Genomic DNA, 23,858 nt, shown 5'->3' with positions numbered 1-23,858 from the left:
AGGAAAATGTCCGAGTCTGTGGATATTTTTCTGGCGTTTCTCCTGCAAGCCCCCCTGGTAGAAACTCCAGATAATGTCCAAGTAAGCACATGTGAGATCAAAACAGGAAAGAAAACAGGATTCGATCGGGCGTGTTGATGTTTCTGAAACGCGACGAAAGACAAACATTTTAAAATCAATACAAGTATCTCTGGATGAAAAAGAGGAGCCATGCATAAGACACAGAAGAAGATGTCAACATGGAAACCTGAGAGTCATAAGTCCTGTACGGGGGCAGATCCTAATAGTTTTAAACTTACGTTACTGACAAAGAAGGGAACAGTGTACGTGTTGGGGATTATATTCGGTGGTGGATTAATCCATACGTGGTACTGTAGTGAATATTTCCAGCAGCAGATCAGTGTGGGACTCAAAATATTCATTTTAATGAAGAAACATGTTAGACAGTACAACAGTGTGGTTCATTGTTGTTAAGATATTTTGGACAAATATTAAATGGAATGCATTGATAATAGCACTATTAACTCTAGTTGTAATGACCAATCAAAGTACTTGACATTCAAAGTCACATTATATTCACACATTCATACTGTGCCTCGGTAGTTATGTATATATTTAGCCTTTATTAAAATGAAACGTTGTATTTTTGAGCCACCAGCAGGCGAGAGAAGTCAGACATTCACACCATAGTTTAAGTGTAAAGAATGAAAGGAAAAACCGTTCAGTGTTAATGTGTGAAATAGTCACAGTTTGATGCAGAACATCAGCAGCAACTCGCTGCTGTAACTGGAGCCTGAGATGAATTCTAACAAGACAGTGCAGCTTTTTCTGAGTCTCTGTCAAAGTGACATCTTCCATCTGCAGTTTCTCCAATTCTCTCTGTGACATTCGGCCTGATTTCCATTATCATTTCATAATATTCAAAGTGTTTTTCTTCTCTGTCTCAACCCTGCACACATACACTCCTTCTACACACACACACACACACACACACACACACACACACACACACACACACACACACACACACACACACACACACACACACACACACACACACACACACACACACACACACACACACACACACATACACACACACACACGGAAAGATAACTGGTGGGTTTCTCGCATATGCTAATTCGGGTTTGTTCACGGTTGTGTGTGGCCACATAAAAGAGCAGCTGTTGCCAGGGCTCAAAGAGCGAGAGGAGCAGATATCTCAGTGCAGCGCACACACACACACACACACACACACACACAAATACGTCTGCAAGGAATAATATGATCAAAAGACTTCTCCATTACAAAATCAGCTTTTATGACATAACAGCACTGAAACAGGCCTATACTGCTTGTGATGGCCGTTTTACAGCCGTTTGACATTATCCTCTGTTTCTCCTTGTTGGTTTTAACTCTTGAAAATGTTGAACTTCAGTCCTATCAAGGAGTCACTCCTCCTCCATCAGCTCTCTCGTGGAGCCACCACGCCCTGCACACGAGGACGGGGAACAGACACTAGTCTGCTGGCCTCCTCGAGCATCCTTACAGAGCAGTGGAAGCATTCGCACAGGTACTTTGTCCAGCTATTCCAGAAAAAACACGTTTACGTTTGAATGTCCTGACACCTAAAAACCACAAATCCCTTTTTCTCACGTTTTCTATGTGCCAGCAGGTCAGTCAGATGGAGGTGTAGTAGATGCCATCATGAAGATGTGGCCCCCTCCTGCTGGCCCTAAAGACAGAGGCCCGGAGAGAGAAGGAGTGCTCAGAGAAGGAGGCCACGTCCTCCCCCAGAGTCCCAGCAGTGAGGGACACCAGCCACTCAGGAGCAGCACCAGACCACTAGACCAGCCCGCGCTTCAGAGACTCCTCAGCCATCCAGGCCAACCTAACCCTGCTGCTGGGACCACCAGCATCAGCACCGTGCCACGACCACCAGGTTACACATTCAACTAACTCCTGTCTCCTGCTGCCTTTGGTTGTTTGTTATGGTTTAGGGTGAAATAACAAATGAAAGACAAACCCCAGAACAAATCCCAGACTAAGTTAGGGACTAGCTGGAAAAGAAAGTTGAACTGCTTGCAGACAGTTAATTTCCCTAATTGAAGACCAAGCCAGAGATAAACTTCCAGAGACATGACTCTAAATGAATGTTAATGTTTCTCCATGACTGCTGGACATGTAAACAGGCAACAGGTTGCTAACATGTAAGCCAGAACAACTTTATATGGTCAAATGATGTCCAAGAAGAAGAAGTGACCAAACATTGACCTGCAGGTCACTGTACTGTGTTCTTCTGGAGAGACCTCTTGGTCTAAGAATTACTTTAAGTCTCCTCTCACTAATTACATAACCATGCCTATTGAGCAGCAGGGGTGGAGTTGATAAGATTCCAGAGCTAAAGCCTATTTGTTTGGATGGTTCTTATGCACAGAACGTAATTTTACTGAATTGTATAACACCTGCAAACATGACACTCAATTTGAAATGTAATCTTTAATAACATCCCACTCACTACCACGGTCGACTGAATCTATGCCTCTCATCCTGGGTTAGTATCCTAAAAATAAAATATCTCAATATCTGGAGGTTCTCTCAAATATTTTGGACACAGGACCTTAATTTGTTAATATGTAGTCTTGGATTCACTTGGTTGGAAAAGAGATTGACTGCAATGCTCTACAGGAGCAGTAAGACCTACAGCCCACACAACACCAAACACAGAGCTACGAGAATAGTACGAAAAAGAGAAATATTAGCAAAATATTATATTCCAAGTAGCTTCTCTGTGCACATTTACTTCATGCAAATTTCCTTTTAAAAGTAAACCAATTCACGACTTAAACATACCATCAAACAAATTACAACCAAATGTGTTTACTGTAATAACTGAAATGTCCAGACAGTGAAAATTAGTGTATCCTCTGAAATGTGGCAGGGAGCTGTTCTTGTTCCTGCTTAAAGATTATTAAGTTGAGTTCATTTACTTGGTTCGAATCCCTTCAAACACAAATCACCTTGAGTTCTTACCTGAGCGATAGCAGCAGCTACATATGGCAGCTTAGCTTTGTTTAGCTTCAAGGCTGCGATCACACTGATTAACTCATGAACTAACATTACTGACAGTATATTCACATCTCAACATCAATTCCTGAAATCAATGAAAATGCATGATTCATGCTGCTGGGCTAAATTGAGCAGCCAACTCACCTGGATAATCCTCTTCACTCAGAAGAACACATGGAGTGTGTGTAGCTGTGTGTGTGAGTGTGTGTAACCACTGAGCATCACCTGCTGATAGTTTGCAGGTGATGCGTTTAAGGGACATAGGGAAGCTGAGTAACTACCGATGGTTTATAGAGATAGTTCACTGGAAAAGGAAAATTCACTTATTATCTACTCACCACTTTGCCGATGTCCACAGAACACTTCTGGAGTCTCAGGGGTAAACAGCGTTGCAGCCAAATCCAATACAATTGAAGCAACTGGCGACCACATCTTCAAACATAATAAAAACAACAGTAAAAAAATATAAAATGCCTCCATACTGCTCGTCCGGTGTGTCTGTAAGCCCTGACTTTCGAAATTGAGTCGTTTACACCAAGTTCGTAGTCTAAATGTCTGCTGTTATCCTCCTAATTACTACTGCAGTTCTCACGAAACTAGATCAGTCGTCGCGATACTCTCGAGCTCTCACGAGTGGTGAGTAGATGATGAGTGAATTTTCATTTTTGGGTGAACTATCCCTTTCAGGCGGTGCATTTAAGGAACATCTGTAACTGGGTAAACTACAGAAAATAGACAGAAGGACTAAAAGAAGCAAAGTATTGGAAAGTAATGCAAAAGTATTGTGAGAGACCACAAAACATATAGTGAAGTATCGCAAAAGTAATCCTCAAAAAATGTTCACCGTGACCCTTCAGACAGCACTCGACTTATTTTAGATTCAAAAAGTAAAAACTAAGAACTAAACACTGTTTATTTAAAACAAACCTTCATGTCTACAGATGTCTATGCAGACATTTTGTCATTTTATCAACCTGGTGATACAAAATTAATCTTAACAGTTATCATTTTCGTTTTTATTTGATATTTGGGGTGGCAGCATTTAATCGGAGCTACAGTTCACATTTATCATGAAAACATAATGATTATATCAAGTGGCGTTATCAACAAATTCTTCATGTGCAGCGCGTCCTGTAAATGCCTAATTCTGTTATTTGGTCTCGTGTGTTAGGAACAGAGCATCGTCAGCAGACAGAGACAACTGAGTCTGACAGAGCTGAGAATGGAGAGAGCAGCGCCGCAGCTCCCCCACCAGCACAGCAGAGTCCTCCATCTGCACAGCCCGCTGAGACAGCCAGCGACCAGAACGCTCCAAACAGCCTGTAGGCTTCTCCTCCTCATCTCACACTATCTGAAATATTCATGCAGAAAACTAATGTAGATTTTTACTAAATACACTGTGTAATCCCACCTGCTCCCCCACCTCCTCTACTCTCCACACTGATCCATCCTTTGTCTGTCAGGGTCGTCCCTGACGCTGTGGTGCTTCCGAGTGTGTTCCAGGGGACGGCAGACACTTATCGTCCTCCCCTGAACCTGGACTTCCCCCACTGGAACAAAGCCCAGCCCCTGGAGGACATGAACCTCACCTGCCAGAGACCCACCACCGTCAGTACCCTCACTCCACTTGACGGTTTCCCAGCGGTTTGAGTGTTAGCGAGCTTTTTCTAAACCGCTCTTCCTCTACAGGTGGTGGTATCAGACGACGCCATGGACATGGCGGAGATCGGTGAGTGGGGAGAGCAGCTGGTCAACTCCTTCCTGTGCCACTGGATGGACAGCGGCGACCCCAGGTGCCCCACGCACATCGAGTGGTGCAATCAGACCGGAGAGAGCGGCCAGCCTTACGACTTCAAACTGAGCTTCGGACCCGCAGGAGAGGCCAAGGTGGTGTACGTGGAGGTGAAGTCCACTATAAAGAAAGAAAAGTCGTTCATCCACCTCTCCGCCAACGAGCTGGACTTTGCACTGAAAGAGAAAGAGCGCTACCACATCTACCGGGTTTACAGCGCAGGAGATGCTAACAACGTTAAACTGTGTCGCATTCGGAACCTCGCGCAGCATCTTCACACCAAAGATCTGGCACTTTATCTGTTTGTATAAGTTTCAGTTTCTGCACTATAACACACACCATAAATTGTTAGTGATAAGTTCAATATGCCTTTTAAACATTACCATTATTGCACTGACTTTAGTTTTTTTTAAGTGTGGCCATGATGCAAGCTACTGTTTTCTTTATTATGCTGCTCATGAGCCAAAGTTTGCACTTTCCTTTTTCATCTCTGTCCATGATAATGTTGTTATTGCCAGCAAACTGCACACAGTGTGTTTTCTAGTCAGTGTTCAGTAGTAATTCTGAATGTTTTAACCGTCTTTTATTACCTCACTTGTACTCTAGCATTCCTTTGAAATAAATTTTCTTGTTAACTCAGTGACTCTGAATGTATTTGGCTCTAAACACTGGATATTAACACACATGGTCTTCAATAAGTTTACAGACACATCTTTAGCGATGGCCGACTCTGTGTCACCTGAACCTCTGACAGATGAAGTAATTCTAGCTTTGGTTTCAGTTAAATCAAAGCGAAGCAGAGCAGACTGGAAAGGTCCCTTACAGGCTGCCATCATTCCTGGTAATTGCACTGTCACAGTGAACAGGCTGCACTTTGATTGTCCACTTTTGATACAAGTATCACTCTACAAAGAAAAGGAAGTGAACCACAGAACTGCAATTCAAACCTATACCTACTCCACATGTTACGCTGTCACGCAGACAGCCAGTGACGTTTCGTTTTGTGAACACGATATCTCAAGAACTTCTTGAAGGAAGTTATCAAAATTTGATAGAAATATTCAGTTTGACTCAAGGATGAACTGAGAAGATTTTTGTGGTCATTGTTCACTGTGACCTCGTGTTCTTGTGAACTTATCAGGAACAACCGTAGTCAATTTTATTATATCAAAAATTCACTTAGGATGATCTGATTAGATTTTGGAGTTCAAAGGTCAAGGTCACTGTGACCTTACAAAAGCCCCTTTTGCCTTGTGTACGCATTATCTTAAGAATCAGGCTCTTGTCTGCATTCACTCCCAGGTCAAATGACGCTGCAGTAGACGTGGGTTTTAATGAACGTGACATCTGGGTGAGTGCACTAATTTGTCAAGACAGCCTGGTGAGAGAGCGCCTCCGTTGTTCACATTTGTGACGTCAAACATGACAAACTGGGGGAAAAAACAGAATTGCCTCTTCTGGCAATAGGAAAGGAGTCAATTTTCCTTTTTTATTCGGGTCTTCCAGCATCTAAAAAACCTGCGTATACCTGCTAATTTTGGTGTAAAAGAGGTATAAAAACACGTCCTTTCAAATTTGGCACAAATGTTCACTTAAGACTCACAGATTAACTGATTAGATTTGCTGGTCAAAGGTCAAGGTCACGATGGCCTCAGAAAATGTGTGCACATCATCTCAATTCTCAGAAATGTCCTCATATTTTTGACCAGTTGTCATATGGACTCAAACATTAACTGATTATTATTTCAGTGGTCAAAGGTCACAGTGACCTTTAAACTGCACTGGTCGGCAAGGGCATCCAACCACAGTGGGGTAATTCAGGTTGGATTTCCTCTTTACTTTCTCCTTGAACTTTACTTACAAGACAAACCAAAGCATATTCCAAAGAGGGGAAGATACCAAAACCATAAATGATTATTTGTTTTTCTCTTCATCACTAAGGACCCCCGGTGCTCCCTGGACCTCACTGTGTGAGTTCCCTTATAAGATGGCAATCTTTGCAAATCAGGCCATATTACTGCCATGTGATGGGTGCTGGTGGAGATATTAGAAACAACCTCCAGGGAAAGCACCTCCCTATTTCCACCCTGTGATGCAACGTCTTTGTAACCACAGGGCTGCTTTCTGCAAAGGATCAGTCATGAGGGGAGACTCAGTCACTGAGACACAGAGAAACACTGACTGAGCAAATAACAGCTTGTTTCTAATAGGAGCAGGGGCTCTTTAGTGGAAACCTGCAACAAAATGCACTGCAGTATCTGACAGTGCATTTCGTAGAACTAGAAAACTAGAATGTCCTCACAGAGAAGATAAATAAACGTCATCATGTCAGATCAGGTCACTGCAGTGTAGCGGACCACAGATTTAATATCGTGCCGATGTTTGGGAGAGATACAGATAAGTGATATGGAGCCGCAGTCATGTGGCAGAGCAGAGATTAGCACCAGGTGATGTTTGTTTTTTCTTCTTTTTATATGAGGTGAGATATAGATGCCCCCTCTGTTGGACTCATGAGGCATTCAAACTGCCTTGTAAATCTCAACTTCAAGTCGCTGATAAGATGTTTTCAAGTGATTTTGGACAGACAAACACAGTGACAATACAACAGACAGTAGGAATTGTATGTCCTGTTAACTGAAATCTTAATGAGAATAATGTAGAGACCTGATGGTATTCTTCTAAAAATAAAATAAATGGAGAGAGAAGGCCACGCAACTCTGGAGTGAAGAGCACAATATGCATGAATGATTTTAACTTTGTTTGCAAATCTCAGTCACCAACATGTGGAGACATTGTCCTGATGTAGTCATACACATCAACTCGTCATAATCAGGGCTTCGTAAAAAGATGGCAGCGACCAGCAACCTCTAAACGCATCGAAAGAGCAACAAGACTTTCTAAGACTTTCACTTCTGTCTTCACAAGGTTTCTGACATGTTGCTCAGGTCAGATAACTGGATATTGAAATGGCCAACAACTTCCATTGTGTTTCACTGAGCCGGAACAATAGCCACGATAACTGCAGGCTTCGTGTTATGCAGCATTCAGTAGCTTGAGTGGAGCTGAGTGATGCCGGAGGTATCCTCCTATTAAAGGAGTTTATTTTCTCGTGTTTGGGAACTGTTGGGTTTCTCTATAACAATGCAAGGTCCCAACCACACTATGTGAAGTGCCTTGATGTAATGTATGTTCTGATTAGGAGCGATAACGGTGGCCGAGAAAGCCCAACGCACTGCAACACGTGCAAATACAGAAACGTGCTGTCAATAGCTGAAACAACACCAAAACAAAGTGATGAACCTGGCTGTAGCAGGCATTGAACTACAGCCGGGTTCATCCCTTTTTGGGGGTTTCTGTCTGTTTGCAGCGCGTTTCTGTATTTGCAGGTGTTGTGACTTTTTGAAGTGCGTGTGTCGTCAAATTGATGAAGTCCTTTTCTTAATCTGCACATGTGTTTTCTATTCGCATGTGTTTTCTTAATTTGCAGTGCGGTGAGTTCTCTCGGGCCGCCGAACGCAATGCAAATTGAATCGAAGTCAGTAATGATTTTTCTGCTTTGTGCCCAGAAACCCAGCCACAGTCGGTGAATGTTACAGCACCCCGCAATTCAACAACACACACCCCTACACACCCTTGTCTGTAGATATTTCCGACGGCCCTTGAAGGCAGCGTAGTCTGTACGGAGACAGCGGGCAGCGGCGGCTCCCGGCGGAGCAGCGCTGTGATTGGCCAGAGCGGTGTGGAGGGGGAGGGCTTTTCTCCCCCTCTCCTCCCTCCCCCTCCTCCCCCTCCTCTCTCCTCCTCTCCTCTCCTCCCATCCTAGAGGACAGAGCGATGCGGAGACAATAGGACGCAGAGCCCGGAGGAGACTGAGCGATGCCCGGCGCCACATCCGCACACGCACCGCTGCTCGGAGGCTTCTCAGCGGACACGGAGAGCAGGCGACCCCCGGCTCACCTGGCCCTAGCATGCGCCCCCACCGCCCCGCGTGTTCAGCTGCAGCCCGGGCTCACAGCGCGGACCCCATATGGGAGCACACCGAGGGGTGAGTGGTCCTCTTCTCCTACACCCAGCCTGCACCTGACTCACCCAGTGATGCAGCATTCACCACAGTGTGTGTGTGTGTGTGTGTGTGTGGGGGTGTGTGTGTGTGTGTGTGTGTGTGTGTTACCTCTTGGCCCTGAGTGCATGATGGATTGGGCCCATTCTGTGCAGCAGCAGCAGCACACACTGAAAACAATGCTGTGTTTGTTGTTGCCTCCAGGAAACATCACTGTTTGCATTCTTTTTTTTTAACATTGTTTACAGTATTTGGTTGTAGAGCAATTTGTGTTATTGATCGCAGCTCATCCCCCCCTCACTCCAACCATGCAGGCTGTGGTTTGGGGGCAGCCAGGTTTCTGCAGCAGTGTGTGTGTGTGTGTGTGTGTGTGTGTGTGTGTGTGTGTCCCTGTCAGTCTGTCAGTGGTTTCCCTGAGAGTCAGTGCAGTCTGAGGACACACTGCAGGTGGGATCCAACATGACGTAGCCCCCGAACACTGAGCTTGAGTATGACTGGAGAATAGTAATAATAATAAAGACGAGAGGCTGTGATATTTACTTTACCTGACCCCCTCAGTACATTTTGTGCCTAATCCGAAGAATGGCGTGTTGCAACAATCCGTTTGCACACACGCTGTCAGGAGTCAAGTTAGAGTGACCCATCCTGTACCTGACCCCACTGTTGGAGTCATCCTCTGTTGTCTTATGTGTTCTGAGGCACTGTGGGAGTTTCTTGTGTGTTTTTACTCATTTAAAAGACCTTTACTAACATAAACAACATCATCGGGCCCAGTAGACCTCATGGGGACCAAAATCCAGCACTGATGAGGCAGAACTCTGAGGTTATGGTTAAAGTTCGGGGTCAGATGTGAGTTGTGGTCGGGTAAAAATGTGGGTTAGTCATGAATTGGTCCTGGTTTAGGTTAGGGTAAGGTTTCATTGAGACTTTCCACAATGAATGGAAGTCAATGCAAAGTCCTACTAAGGAAAGCTGCACACACCTTACCCTCCCTAATTCTAACCCTAACCCTAAAAGCAAGTCTTAACCTTCAAACAGGCCTTTGTCAAATTCTGGACTGGCCTAAATGTCTTCATTTCCCAAATTGTCCTCACTCCGTGACATCAATGCTCAAAATGCTGCTCACAAAGATATAAGTAAAAGTACGCACAAAATCCCCGGCATGATGAGTCACAGATCCCAATGTAGGTCACAGAGACGGTCCGGTGCTCAACAAACCCCCGGCACCGGGCGTCTCGCTGGCAGCGGTGGAGGCTTTGGCTGCAGGCTCCTCCTCGTCACATCATGATGTAGCTGGTGGGACATGGGAGACGTCCTGGATGTTGCACCTGTTCATTGATAAACACTGATTTTATTCAGGCGCAGTCTGTGCTCACTTTTATATGCAGTATATGACAATAAAGCAAATGTATGCAAAATGACTGGATAATCAGACTAATGTTTGAACACAGAATATGAAACAATTTAAATAATGATCATAATATAATTTTCATCGATAGCAAAAGGTTCAATATGTATCAATATATTGTGTATGCATTGTGCTGAGGTATAACGCATAATTGATGTTCTGCTGTTGAATAGAGTTCGTCATTCTCTGCTCATAGATGAAAAGCACGACCTTCACTGATAATTATTGAAATCAACTGATACGAAAATGTATGAGGCTAGAGACAGGAGACACTTAGCTTAACTTATCTTAGCTTAGGTTAGCTTTACCTAGTTTATCTAACTTTAGTTCATCATAGCTTAGCTCACTTCAGCTTATCTTATCTTAGCGTAGTTCAGTTGATCTTAGCCTAGTAAAATGAAACAACTAGCTTTGGTCCGTCTAAAGTGAAAAGTTTGCCCACCAGCTCGTCTGAGTTTTACTTATTAACCCTCTGAAAAGGGAACGTCCACAAGAGATGGTTTTCTGCATCATCGTGTTTAAATCGAGGTAAAATAAAAACTACAAAAGCCAAAATATTTAAAAAAATTTGCAGCAGGGAGCCGAGGCCTCGGTCCTGTTGGGCCATAGAGTCGGGGGGAGCCTGCTCTCCGTGTCCATCAAGCAATTTAAGCTTAAGATAAGGCCTACTCCAAGAAATGACAGAAATATCAGTCAGCAAAAATAGGACCATTTCTATAGCAGATATGTATATGTTATATCTTGTTTTATTTGTCCGTACAGGAAAAGAAAAGAAAATTTGTGGGAGCGTTGAAACAGTTCATGCTGCAAGTTACCTGGGAATCTGGTGTAAGATAGATGTCTCTGTGATGTATGTGTAACTTTAAAAGCTTTCCTCCTGTGTCCAGTCTTTAGTCAAACTAAGTGGCTGCCAGCTCCGGCTTTACATTTAATCAATCTTCTTATCGAACACCGCAAGAGAGCAAACAGGCTTTTTTACTAAAATGTCCAACTGTGTTTAGTGAATGTTTTTATTTTAACTCGTGAATACGGAGATGTCATATACGTATTAGATCTATGTAGATAGGATGTAACACTAGATCTCACTGTTACACATAATAGAAATTTTAGAAGATGTGAGTGTTTACCAGGCAGGGAATGTCCAACAGAAGACACTGTCAAGATGCATCATGGGAAGAGTAGGATCTCTTGTTTTTGAGCTTATGCCACACTAGTGAAAATGTCAGTATATCTCAGTCTCTGCTGCTTCGAGTGTGGTGTTTTAAATCTCTTTTAATGGAAGTGCAACAGTAAATAGCTGCAGTGAACTGTTTTCACAGGCTGATCTCTATATGTAAAATCTGCGGAACGTCCCCAGTTATAATAAGAACAACAGGTCAGAGGTGTGAATGATCACAGCGAGCCTGTACTTTACCCTGAGCTGCTGCACCAGGGATTTAAAGGGAGGTGCTGTTGGCTGTTGGTGCAGAGATGCTGGTCACCACACGCTTTATCTTTGTACACACACACACACACACACACACACACACACACACACACACACATATGCTGGTACTTGGCAAATCAACGGCCCCTGTCATTGTTTACTGTCTCCCTCTCTTCTCGCTCCTATTATTTTCGCTACCATATACCACTCCCTGTCAATGCATGGTCAGACACTCCAAACACACTCTTCGATTTTATGTGTGTGTGTGTGTGTGTGTGTGGAGTCTGGGATTTAGTCAGCTGCTCCTCGGAGTGCGAAACCTGGTGGCACAGAGTGTCAGTGTTTGGGGGGTTGTATTTTAGTGTTTAGTTTGTGTGTGGGTCCAGTTCACTGCAGTTTAAGGCCTGTGGAAGTGTACAGGTGCAGTCCTGAGATGCAAAGGTTGTTTGCATTTCGCACAAATGACAGAGAGTGACGCATTCCCGTTTCGCAAGTGAAAAACAATATTGGCCTCATGGACGATGCTCCTGTGTCCACGCACGATCCCTGGAGCTCAGCCGAACTGACCATCACTTTCCTCCCCCACCTCTGGCTCTTCCCCACTGTTGCTCAGTTTAGTCGGACGGCCAGCTCGAGGAAGAGTCCTGCTTGTTCCACGCTTCTTAAATCACGGAGGTCACATTCTCTGGATCTGTGCCTCGATACAGTCCTGTCTGAGACCCGAGTCCCTTCGACCTCGTAGCTCGGTGCTTACCTTGATGCTCATTTTTGGCTGTGAAATCTTATATAGACAGGTAGTGTGTTCTTTGCAAATGACATCCAACCGACAAACAAAGACTAGAATGTTACTCAGTAGATCGCATACCTCCGTCCTCCTCAAAATGTGAAAAAAGTCTAAATACTTTCTGATGGCACACTGATAGCCTGCATGATTCACTGTGCAGAAAATGGTTGTTGAACATTTCTGTCTTAAAGCTTCACCTGCTTGTGTGAACCCAGCTCCCTGCAGCTGCCTCCCTCAGCTCTTTCCCTCTCTGCTGAAGTCGGCTTGTTTTGGAACACGCTGCGTACTGTAAAGACTCAAAATAAACATTACATTATAGTATTAAATACAAAAATGATCATCTCTTAATGAAAAATAAGACACATCTGATTTTGGTAAATAGAAGCAAGTTGAAAATGATTTGTTTGAAGCCCTGGTGTGTTTGCTCAAAGTTCCCACATTGTATGATGCTGAAGTAATAAACTATAATATAATTAATATAATTAGGACCCTTATTTTACTACACTCTTGAAATAAAAGTGCTAAGTAGAACCATTAGGGTTATTTGGCTTGACCCCATTGGAGAACTCTTTTGGAACCCTTATTTTTAAGAGTGTGGAGCCTGACTGATATGGATATCAGCCGATACGGATATATCGGCTGATATCCATATCTTTTTGATTCCCAAGATGTTGTTATCAAACCCTTATGACAAAGAAATATAATTTAGCCTCAATATTTTTACATTTTAACCATAAACCTTATGAAGAAAAAAAATATATAATCATGCTTGTATTGTTTATTTTGTAAGGTAACATTTTCATATTGGTACATTTGCAATGGTGGAGGAATTACTCAACTAAAGTTGCTTTTAAATAGAATTTAAGTATTAAAATCAAGAGTACTTGCTAAGTGGAACTGATTCCCCAATGCTAGAGAACCGCATCATCATCATCATCATCATCATCACCTAGATTAAAAATTTACTAAAAAAGTAAATGTACAAGTACCACTGCATAACTGAGCAAATATGACTGTGAAAGCCTCATATCACTTGAATCTGATTGGACAATGGCACACAGCAGAGGGCAGACAGTTCTGTGATAGGTGGAGTAGATTGTCAAGACGGATGGATTATAATTATATATTATTATATATTTTATAATCTTGTACGTTTTTTACTTTTAAATCCTAACTACACTAATACCAGTACAATAAGCTGCCAGTCATCTTCACTTTGCCTTCATTTTATATCGCAGTCGTCACATTATTTGATGTGTGACTTTTCTATCCTATCAGATTTCAGCACTGCCGTGATGCTGCCCAATCATTGGCTCTGCAGTTGTTTCAACCAAGGATGTGAAATGCTTAATGCAGCTGGTTGTGCCTTGAGTTTCATCTATTGTTAACAATCAGCCAATGTGACACACACACACACACACACACACACACACACACACACACACAGTGGGATAGCAGCAGACTTCCTCTCCTAACCCGATGACTCATTCGGCTGTGATGCTGCTTCTATATAAATACAGATTCAGTTCTCTCAGCGGCAAACACAAACACACAGAGACAGGTGCACACACGCAGATGTCAAACACACACACGCATGAGAGCTGAATGCTCGACAGTTAATGATGTAAAATCTCTTAAATATTGTGATTTTCATGTCAAACGCCTGCTCGAGTTAAAACTAAAGGTCTTTGTACTCTGTAAATGTTCAGTATAATCAGTTCATTAAACCCTCACCGTCTGTTGATGGTATTTGTAACACTTTATCATCATATTCATTTTCATCTATGACATAAGTTTGTGCACACCGGCTACTGTGATTTACCAGACAAAGTATTTTGCTCAGTAACTCGGAGGAGGCGGGGTTTGTGTCCTATTCTGTAGCCAGCCACCAGGGGTCAATCACAATTATTCGACTCGAACTGTCGTCCATATTTTTATACAGTCTATGGTTCTGCCTTTGCTCCAGCCCCCGCTACCCTCAAAAGGATGAGTGGGATATATGGATGGATGTGCCTACATGGTGCCTTCACCCAAAGACATGGTGTGAATAGCTGTTAATCTCTATATGTCGGCCCTGTGATAGATCAGTGATGTGCCCTGACTGCTCATTCATTGGCTCCTCGCAGTCGATGGGATCCCACTTTGTTTCCAGTTCATCGTCTATCAGGCCCACACATACCTTTTAACACACCAAATGAGATCAGGCTGTAGGTTAACATCATTGGATGAAATGGTTGAGCAGAATGTGGGGGTGTTAATCTGGTTATTCTGACACAGATTGTGAGTTTAATATAGTTAAGATCATCAGACTAAAGGCAGAATTCAATTCTCTTAAATTTATTTCAGCAGGATAATTCATTCAGTGTCAGAAGTGTTGCTGCTTCCTTCATGTTAGAGGATGAGACTTGGAGTATTTCTAAATAAAAAAGCATTGCCATGGACCAAACTAAATAAAAGTCAAAGTACAACAATGGTTTGTGCTATTTTCGGCAGAGCTCATATCACACTATTTGTTCAGGTTTTCATGTTCCTTTTGTTAAGTTTTTATTAGTTATCTGATACCATAGCAACTAGGTGACTCAACGCAACTGCAAACACATTGATTAAAAGACCTGGATATCGTGTTCCTGAGGATGGGGCCTAGTGTTGTCAGATGGGAAATGTTGAAGAATGGCCTAAAGTTAATGTATTTTGGGGGAAATGATTCTACACGCGTCATATCTAAGAAAAACAAAAATACATAAACAATAAATAAATTATTTATAACTTTATAATACATTACTAAAAACACATTTAGACTAATAATTATTTGACATGATATACCAATTTAGCCACATAAAACAAACCATTGGCTTACCTTAGTATGAAAAGTTCAAGCTCCACCTCTGAATCGCTGCCTGTGTGGTGACTCCTCAATCCTCCAATTATGATTGGCTGGAAAGATAACACATGGTCCATTTTCACACTCATCATCACAACAAGCATAGATCCATATTTTTGTATACTGATAATTATAAATATAGACTAACTCCTAATACTGCCACTAGAAGCTGAAATCATACATTAAGGTAATTTTGGCCCTATTGATCGTACAGAAGGCAAAATCATCGTACAAATACAATCATTATCGTACATCTGGCAACACTGATGGTTATCACCAATTAATCCTGCCGGCAACATCTGTGACAAGCGTTCATGAAAATGTTTCATTTTAGTGATGACGTAGCAGCACCATCATGATCTTAAACAAGCCTTTGTTATTTTAACCAAACCCCCTCTGTTGTCCCAACACAGAGCGACACGCGTGGCGCTGCATGTGTCCTGCAGTGCTACAGTAAGCACTTCTGATCCACACGACCACATGGCCTTCTCTTTCACAGCCCGCTGCCCTCCCTCCTGCGTACGTGTGCATTCATCACGTGTCCGAGAGCCTTTTATTTAAAGCAGCGAGAGAGCTTCAGTACATCCTCTCCGCGCGGCCATTTATCACCCGGACTGACTCATCCCTCCTCACCTGCTGGGGTCAACTGCTCTTTCTGTCTGCTGCTCATACAAAAAAGATTACACCCCCACAGAGCAACACAGAGGCCTGTGGAGGGGATGACGAGGTACTTTAAAACTGCGTGTTGCTATGTGTGTGTGTATTCTAACTAAGGTGATCAAGCAGGTTATGGCGACTTGCAGCTGCTCAGTCTTTTTCAGAAAGTTTTATTTTCTGCACCTCAAACTCGACGCTGCAAAGATTCTGTTCATGGAGTAAATATCAGATCAGTGTACTGTGTGTACCGACAGACGAGGCTACGTGCTGGTATGAATATGACAGAAGTCCAAGTGTCGCTGGTTTCACTGTGAGCAGTGACAGGACGGCAGATTCATAAGCGTCTGCTCAAGCGGCTCTCCGGCACTCCAGGTTATGTAATAAGCGTGTGGATGTGTGTTTATATGTGGACGCGTGTGTGTGTGTGTGTGAACACGTGGAAACGTTCCAGGATCTATAGAGTGAGGGTTGGGATTTGTCAGGTCCCACTTCTCAGGAGGAAAGAAAATAGAAACAATCACTAAGAATAATCACACTGCAGCAGGGAATGGATTTGCCAGAAAGGACTGTTATTGGTTTTCTGTGTGTGTGTGTGTGAGAGACTCAGCTCTGGCATCCCCCTGGCGAACAGCATCTAGAATTACTTAAGCCTTCACTGCAGATAATTAGCATTTTCAATGACTATCACACTGCAGATCAGAGCAGCAGACTGTGAGCTCCAACCTTGAAATCAACAGAAATACCACATAGCTACGGTGGCCCAGAGGGTTTGGAACACAACACAAAGACATTTCACAACACAACAGCATTTCATGAAGTGGGAAAAAAGAACAAATATTATCGTACACCAATTAAAAATGTGTCTCGCCTTGTTTCTTCACAGTGACTCCAGCCTTTAGCTGCTGCGGCTCTTGTTGTGCCTGAGCGTCCATTCCCCAGTTTTTCCCTCCGGCTCCATCCCCTGAAACTGTCCCCATTATGAGCTCCTCTCCGCTGGTGTCCCGAGCTAACATGGACATCCTGGATGAGCTGCAGCTGATCGCAGCCCAGAACCTGGAGAGGCTGGAGGTCAACAAGTACTACGAGGTGATCAGGGAGCTGGGCAAAGGCACCTATGGTAAGGTGGACCTAGTCATCCACAAGATCAGAGGTAAGGGGGCGAACACACATGGACAGAAGAATGTGCTGTTTTAATATAAAAAAAAGAACTTGGCTTCGAAGAACAAAACTGTATCTGCTCTGTTTTCCCCCAAAGGCACAAAAATGGCTCTGAAGTTCCTGAAGAAGAAAACCACCAAGCTGAAGTCGTTTCTGCGGGAGTACAGCATCTCGCTCTACCTGTCTCCCTGCCCCTTCATCATCAACATGTTCGGCATTGCCTTTGAAACCGACGAATACTTTGTGTTCGCGCAGGAGTACGCTCTGGCAGGAGACCTCTTCGATATCATTCCTCCACAGGTATAAACACCTCATGCATTAGTCTTGAGGCAACTCAAAGTGCTTTACAGTACGGTTTTTGCCATTCACCCATTCACAAAGTGCATCTATGTGCAGCACTCTCTCACTCCTAACCGCCTAATGTTGGCTTGTGGTCTTCTTCTGTCTCAACTTTTGCTGCTGCTTTGTTAAGTGTTACCCGACACATGTTACCACAGCAGAAGTTCCAATGAAGTACAAGGCAGAACAACATAATGTCAAAAATTTTCATTTGCAAAAAACGTGCCCAGCTCAGTGTCGGCATTTTCTTTACGCACCTTGGGAAGTGGTGCAGTGCAGTGGTTAGCACTGTCGCTCACAGCAAGATGGTTCCTGATATAGATTCCTGTTCGGATGGGGTCTTCCTGTGTGGAGTTCGTAGGTTCTCCTCGTGCCTGCGGGGGCTTACTCTGGGTTAACCTGGGGTTAGGTTAATTGGAGACTCAAAATTGACAGTAGTTGTGAGTGGTTGTTTATCTCTATATGTTGGCCCTATGATACGCTGGTGACCTCGCCCAATGTCAGCTAGGATTGGCTCCAGTTCCCCCCGCAACGCTATGGTATAAACGGTACAGATAATGGATGGCCTCCACTCAGATCTTCCTCTGACCCCTCTCTCAGGTTGGTCTTCCAGAGGCAGTGGCAAAGCGCTGCGTGCACCAAGTAGCCATCGCTCTGGACTACCTGCACTGTAAGAAGCTGGTCCACAGGGACATCAAGCCCGAAAACATCCTCATTTTTGACAGAGAGTGCCGCAAGGTCAAGCTGTCCGACTTTGGCATGACCCGCCGGGCTGGCTCGCCTGTGAAAAGAGTGAGTATCGGTTGTATTTTGTGACTTTTCTATTATTTAGCATCTTGTCGCAGCTTTAACCTGTTGACCTTCTCCTCTAGGTGAGTGGTACCATCCCCTACACGGCTCCGGAACTCTGCGATGTGTCCCGCCACGAGGGCTTCTGCGTGGACTACAGCACTGACGTCTGGGCCTTCGGCGTGCTGCTCTTCTGCATGCTGACCGGCAACTTCCCCTGGGAGAAGGCGCTGCCCTCCGACTCCTTCTACCAGGAGTTCATCCGCTGGCAGAGGAGGAGGACGAACACGGTGCCGTCACAGTGGAGGCGCTTCACCGAGCAGGCCCTCCGCATGTTCCGCCGACTGCTCTCCGTGGAGCAGGACCGCCGCTGCTCTGTCAAGGAGGTGTTCGGCTACTTCAGCCACTCCTGGATGCTGGATACGGAGAACAACAACAACAACGGCAACAGCAACACGGGAGGCGGAGGAGGTGGAGAGAGGGTTGGCGGTGGCGGAGGAGGAGGAGGAGGAGGAATCGTGCAAGGCGAGGTGAATGGCACCATCTCATCGTCGTCGTCTGGGGAGGAGGATGAGGAGCTGCTGGTGGAGCGGATGAAGCAGCAGACTCTGTCCCCTCTCTCTCCAATGTCTCCTGTGGTGGTGGAGCGGGGGAACGGTGGCGGGGCCAAGGGCGGGTTGATGGAACAGGTCAACGGCCACCATTTCGTGCCCGTCTCCACCAACAGTTCAGTGTCGTCCACCAACAGTTACGATCGAATGCCGCGAGAGAGCAGTTCACCGGGCAGCCGCATGCTGGTGGCCACGCCCATAGAGATCTGCGTGTGAGCGTGTCCGGATGTTACCGTCACAGACTCACCCCACCACACGTTTATACCTCCCATCCAACCACCTAGATGTGCATGCCTGGAAGACGAAACAATCAGACGTACACGTGTCCTGTTGTTAACATCCTGAGAGCGGCACAGCACAGAAAGTCTTTGTCGAGTACGTACATCGCTCACGAGGTTAAAAAAACACTTTGGATTCAATGACGAGACAGTTTTTGTGAAACCCAGAGGAAGAAATGAGAAATTGCTTCCATTAGAGATTCTGTCACATCGGAGAAGAAGACCAAAATGTATTTCTTAAAGCAATACTTCCAGCAAAAAATAAATGAAATGAAATAAAAAAAATAAAGACAGAAAAGCGGCAGAACGCTGTGTGAAATCTTCAAGACGTCAAAGGATTTGTATTTTTGAAGATGCAGAGTTCAAGGAATCACCAATCAAGATAAAAAAAAAAAGAAACGAGTGAACATTTGTTTTAAATGTGTCACGTGTAATGTGAACGTGTGAGTGTATCACTGTATGAATCTAAAAGAAGTGGATTTATTTTTGCTTTGAGGATTTTCTTATTTATTGGAATCTAAAAAGACTGCACACTATTTTTTCTATTGTTTTCTTTTGTAAAGTAGCTCTCTTTCTTTTCTTGTCTTTCTGTCGGGACTTTACGTTATGATTTGGTGTATCGGAGTAGCTGTGCCACACCCACTTCTCTGTACAACACGTGGTTGGCTGCTGTACATATTGGTGTCAGTACATTATGTTTGAGTTGTGACCAGTGGTTTCCAGATGTAATATTTCCCCTCTGCTGGACATAAACCAATATGAGTGTGAGACTGGACTGAGAGAAAGACGCCGCCGCCTCTGTTCTTCATGACAAACATATCGTCTTCACCGGTGAAACATTATTTTCTACTCTCTCTTGAAATTCTGTTTGTACAACTTCTGTTTTCTTTTGAGTATCGTCTGAAAAGAAAAACTATCACTTTGCATTTTCGGTTCAATCTGAGGAAAACAGAACACGTGAAACACGTCACTTTTTGTGAACTGCATGACAAGTAGCTCAAAGTTAACTTTCAAGAAAATTGAAACCGGCTTTCCAAAAAAATATATATGAAAAAATAGTTTTAAAAGAATCGTAAAACATTGTGATGTAGAACTTTTGCCGTAGCACAATTCCTCGCATCATGTCGAAGTGGGAATATCGCCGTTATGATCTCTTAGGGCTAAAAATTGGAACAATAATTAGTTTCTATTCAGTGTGTTGTATTTGTATTGCTATTAATGTTGTGTACTCATCTCACCACATTCAGGAACAGAAAAAAAAAGAGCAAAGCATGAGGACGTAGAGCGAGAGGCTTGAATTAAAAATTATAGGTAAGGAATTAATTGATGCATTTTTAGAAGAGATTCTAAACAGCCACCTTTAGTGAGGTAGTGTGGCATGGATGTTTTTTTAAACAATTTAAAATTAACAGCAAAAAAGTAATCCAATCCTTTCTTTGACTCATCATGAATATTACCTGAATAATCGAAAGAAAAACAAAAAAACATCAGGTCATGTATATGAATGGACGTTTCGTGTGTTGTTTTCCAGACATAAATCTGCATGAATTTGTCTGTTGTGAAAACCTGCTCAGTGTTGCTCCCGTCACAAGCTGTAGTTCTCTGTAGATGTCGTGCAGCTGCAAACAACATGTCTCTTCATCCCGTGAGAGTCGGCGGCCTCAGCTCGGATCTGTCCCAACTGAGGATCGGCTCAACGGCTCTCACATGAACCTGCTCCGATCGCATCCCTCAGAGCTGCTCCCGGATCAGCCGGCGAGTATGCAAATGACTACATCTTGTGACAATCTCTGACCTCATCCTCAGCATCAGCCCTCTGACTCAGAACAACGGACAGAGCTGATACAGTCACTGCTGTCACGCTGTTCGCTGCAGCCTCTCCATCGGCCAGCTGCAAGCAGCGTTCACTGTGTGAGCTCCGGCTGGGGGGGCCTCTCCCATGACAACATGCAGAGGAGGGTGCACAGGCCTGTACATGACCTCATCATGTCATTCTTTCCCTGCGTTAACTCTTCTCCCACAAACCACCATTCTACCTCTCCACAGCGTCTCAGCCATCCATCCTAACAAGCCTCATTTTACATTAAGTCCAGCGAGAAGCTCTGCGGATCTGGCAGTGGCGGAGGCCAAGGGTGGACAGCGGTGACCACAGGGGCAACAAAACAACTTGGCAGTGCCTCCACTATCTTAGGCTTCATCCATTTTACTACATTTTCCAACTATCTCTGTCCACCCAAGCTCTGTAATTTGAATCCCTCTCCATGCATCACCTGACCCGGTGTAGGTCGGTAGAGGGTCATGTGATTGTAGCCCGACGAATCAGCGAAGGCTTCATCATGACCACAAAGAGCCAACCAGCAAACATATGTGCGTCTACATCATTGTTTCCAAACATCTCAGTTTCTGCCCGTCCAGACAAAATCACAGCGCCAGAGCTTTCAATCTAATTTGGGGCCAGCAGCGTTTCCGTGTGTGGACAGCAGGCATACCGGTAGCAGAGAAAGAAAAACATAGTTGTGGATGTAGCCTTAGATAGCATCAAGCTAACATTTAACTTCAGATTCATATTACTCATACTAACGTAGACCCGTAAACAGCTTTTACTCATCCACTATTTTTTAATATATGGTGTCAAATCCAAAATGCTTCCACACATACTTTCTCTCATGCCTCATCCGAGTGACAGTGAACCTTTAACTTTGATGAGAATTGTCTTTCACAGTTTAAGTGGCGAAACAAAGAGTTTTGCACGCACACTGTATCGGCATGGTGTATTTTAGTGGGTTTCCACTTACTTTTATAATTAAATTTCTTGGCTTGTTTCTTTGAAACAGGAAGATTTGTCATTATTTCAGCCTGCAATGTTATTACCGGCTCATTCAAAAGACACATTTTGCTCATCAAAAAACATCCTCCTACGTCCACTAAGTTGTCCGTAATAATAAATGTTCCTTCGGGAAGGCCGTAAAGTTGAGAGCAAAACCAAGATGATCCTCTAAACGCGAGCAACAAGTTGACTTTCAGTAAACATTTCGGCATAATTTCGTCCAAATTAGTTTTTAAATTGTAATGCAAGTTATATAATCTGTAAGTTTAAAAGATCAGAATCGATCTCTTTTCTACCTGAGCTCGGTGTAAGGATGAGTAGCTAACACCAATGTAGAAATTTAAGGGTCAGTATGTAGGATTTAGTGACCACTAGTGGTGAAGTTCAATATCGCAAGCAACTGAAAACACTTGCGCATGTGTAGCAGACACTGGTGGTGTTCAGGATTCGTAAAACTGAGAGGCCCACTCTACAGTCACTGTTTGGTTTGTCCATTCTGGGCTGCTGTAGAAAGATGGCGACACAACATGGCAGGGTATTGTGGGAGAGGAAAGGGCAAAGGGCTCCTTTTGAGGTAACAAAAACACTGTATACACGAATGAAAACGATGAATATTACATTCCATTGACTGATCGACTCCCTCAAATCCTACACACTGGACCTTTAAATGATGCGTTCCTCCATCTCTCTTCCTCCCAACGCCTGAGGCCTCCTCAACTCATCCATAATGTCACGTGTTGTAATGGAGAGTCAGTGTCTCTCTCTCCAGTGGCATGTTTCAAAGCATCACGATTTCAGTGGAGTTTCAGTGAGTAGATGACCACAGCACTCAAACTCGTACCCAGTTCTGTCGCTGCATTACAAATGTCTTCCTGTACGCTGAGGTTTAGTCAATAAAATGAGAATTCTTGTTGGGTATAATGGTTTTGTGACTTTTTTTTTTGTCTTTCTCTATGGATGATGAAACAGGAGGGTTGATGAACATGTCATTGTGTATGCACAGTGTGAATGTGTTTGCAGCCAGCCACATATTTACAGTCGGTTACAACAGGATGTTTCTGAGCGGTAAGTTACACATTGTCCTCATGTTTGTTTAAGTTTTAGCAGGACAGTCGGCCAATGTAGGAGTAACGTCCCGATTTCGATAACATATTCCTTCGAATTGACTGAGTGAAAAAGTCCGCGGAGTGACCATTTTCATACTTTGAGGGTCCCTACTGACACCCTTCAAGAAATTACAGACAATAAAAGCCCAGAACATTTATTTTACACAATATGGGCCCTTTAAAGGCGTAAAGTTGTTATTGCGTAATCCTGCCGACTAACGGGAAAAAAAACCTGCAGGTGAAAACATATCCTCCTTGGCGGGCGTAAGAACTCTGTCATTACAAAAAATATAAATTGAAAGTGTCAGAGGGAAAGTGTTAATACAGACAGGGCATTTGAAATAAAACAAAAACTCAAAACTACAGACAGAAACTGAAGGTATCAAGTCAGTCCCACAGCCAAAATGAGTGTACTGAGATCAATTCTGACCAGAGTGCTTTCTGGTTTTTCAGTTCCTCATTGGTCTTGTTTGCAATTTTATCACAGCGTGCTAATATCTGTATGCTTGAGAAAGAACAAACACGTGGAGACATTACAAACTATGCATGCCACACAATCTTTCTCTTAACACTAATTTTGAAGCATAGCATTAATTCAGCATTTAATTAAAACCTACCTAAACGTGTTTAAAATCTTTGAGTACATTGCATATTTCAGACTTTCAAGGCCTAA

At 43.7% G+C, this 23,858-nt stretch overlaps 2 protein-coding genes across 4 annotated transcripts in view; both read left to right on the top strand.

The window, feature by feature from the left end:
• The window catches only part of wu:fj29h11 (protein NO VEIN), a 39,674-nt gene extending 34,170 nt beyond the window's left edge, over positions 1 to 5,504 (top strand). For both annotated transcript variants that reach the window (XM_035145719.2, XM_035145720.2), the window contains 5 exons: positions 1,439 to 1,573; positions 1,676 to 1,942; positions 4,241 to 4,391; positions 4,533 to 4,677; positions 4,759 to 5,504. In XM_035145719.2, the coding sequence (XP_035001610.2) occupies positions 1,439 to 1,573; positions 1,676 to 1,942; positions 4,241 to 4,391; positions 4,533 to 4,677; positions 4,759 to 5,172 (1,112 nt within the window). In that variant the 3' untranslated portion in view covers positions 5,173 to 5,504. The remainder of the gene's footprint in view (positions 1 to 1,438; positions 1,574 to 1,675; positions 1,943 to 4,240; positions 4,392 to 4,532; positions 4,678 to 4,758) is intronic.
• A 3,161-nt stretch (positions 5,505 to 8,665) lies between these two features.
• On the top strand, positions 8,666 to 22,997 carry bsk146 (brain specific kinase 146). Of its 2 annotated transcripts, none has more exons than XM_035145891.2 (5): positions 8,666 to 8,906; positions 16,961 to 17,227; positions 17,333 to 17,535; positions 18,175 to 18,366; positions 18,447 to 22,997. In XM_035145891.2, the coding sequence occupies exons 2-5, from the start codon at positions 17,056 to 17,058 to the stop codon at positions 19,188 to 19,190; spliced, it is 1,311 nt and encodes a 436-aa protein (XP_035001782.1). In that variant the 5' UTR covers positions 8,666 to 8,906; positions 16,961 to 17,055; the 3' UTR covers positions 19,191 to 22,997. The 2 variants fall into 2 exon arrangements, with proteins under 2 accessions (XP_035001782.1, XP_035001783.1); XM_035145892.2 differs by lacking the exon at positions 8,666 to 8,906 and adding an exon at positions 16,004 to 16,147.
• Positions 22,998 to 23,858: the final 861 nt, after the last annotated feature.

Source organism: Hippoglossus stenolepis, chromosome 21 (assembly GCF_022539355.2).
Source record: "Hippoglossus stenolepis isolate QCI-W04-F060 chromosome 21, HSTE1.2, whole genome shotgun sequence".
Classification (NCBI taxonomy): domain Eukaryota; kingdom Metazoa; phylum Chordata; class Actinopteri; order Pleuronectiformes; family Pleuronectidae; genus Hippoglossus; species Hippoglossus stenolepis.
Note: the sequence above shows the minus strand (reverse complement) of the source record. Positions and strands in the feature narration are given on the sequence as shown.

Coding starts and splice junctions, on each gene's coding strand:
- bsk146 (XM_035145891.2), top strand. CDS start 17,056: ATGAGCTCCTCTCCGCTGGTGTCCCGAGCTAACATGGACATCCTGGAT. Junction 17,228..17,332: donor AGTCATCCACAAGATCAGAG/GTAAGGGGGCGA, acceptor TTTCCCCCAAAG/GCACAAAAATGGCTCTGAAG. Junction 18,367..18,446: donor CTGGCTCGCCTGTGAAAAGA/GTGAGTATCGGT, acceptor CTTCTCCTCTAG/GTGAGTGGTACCATCCCCTA.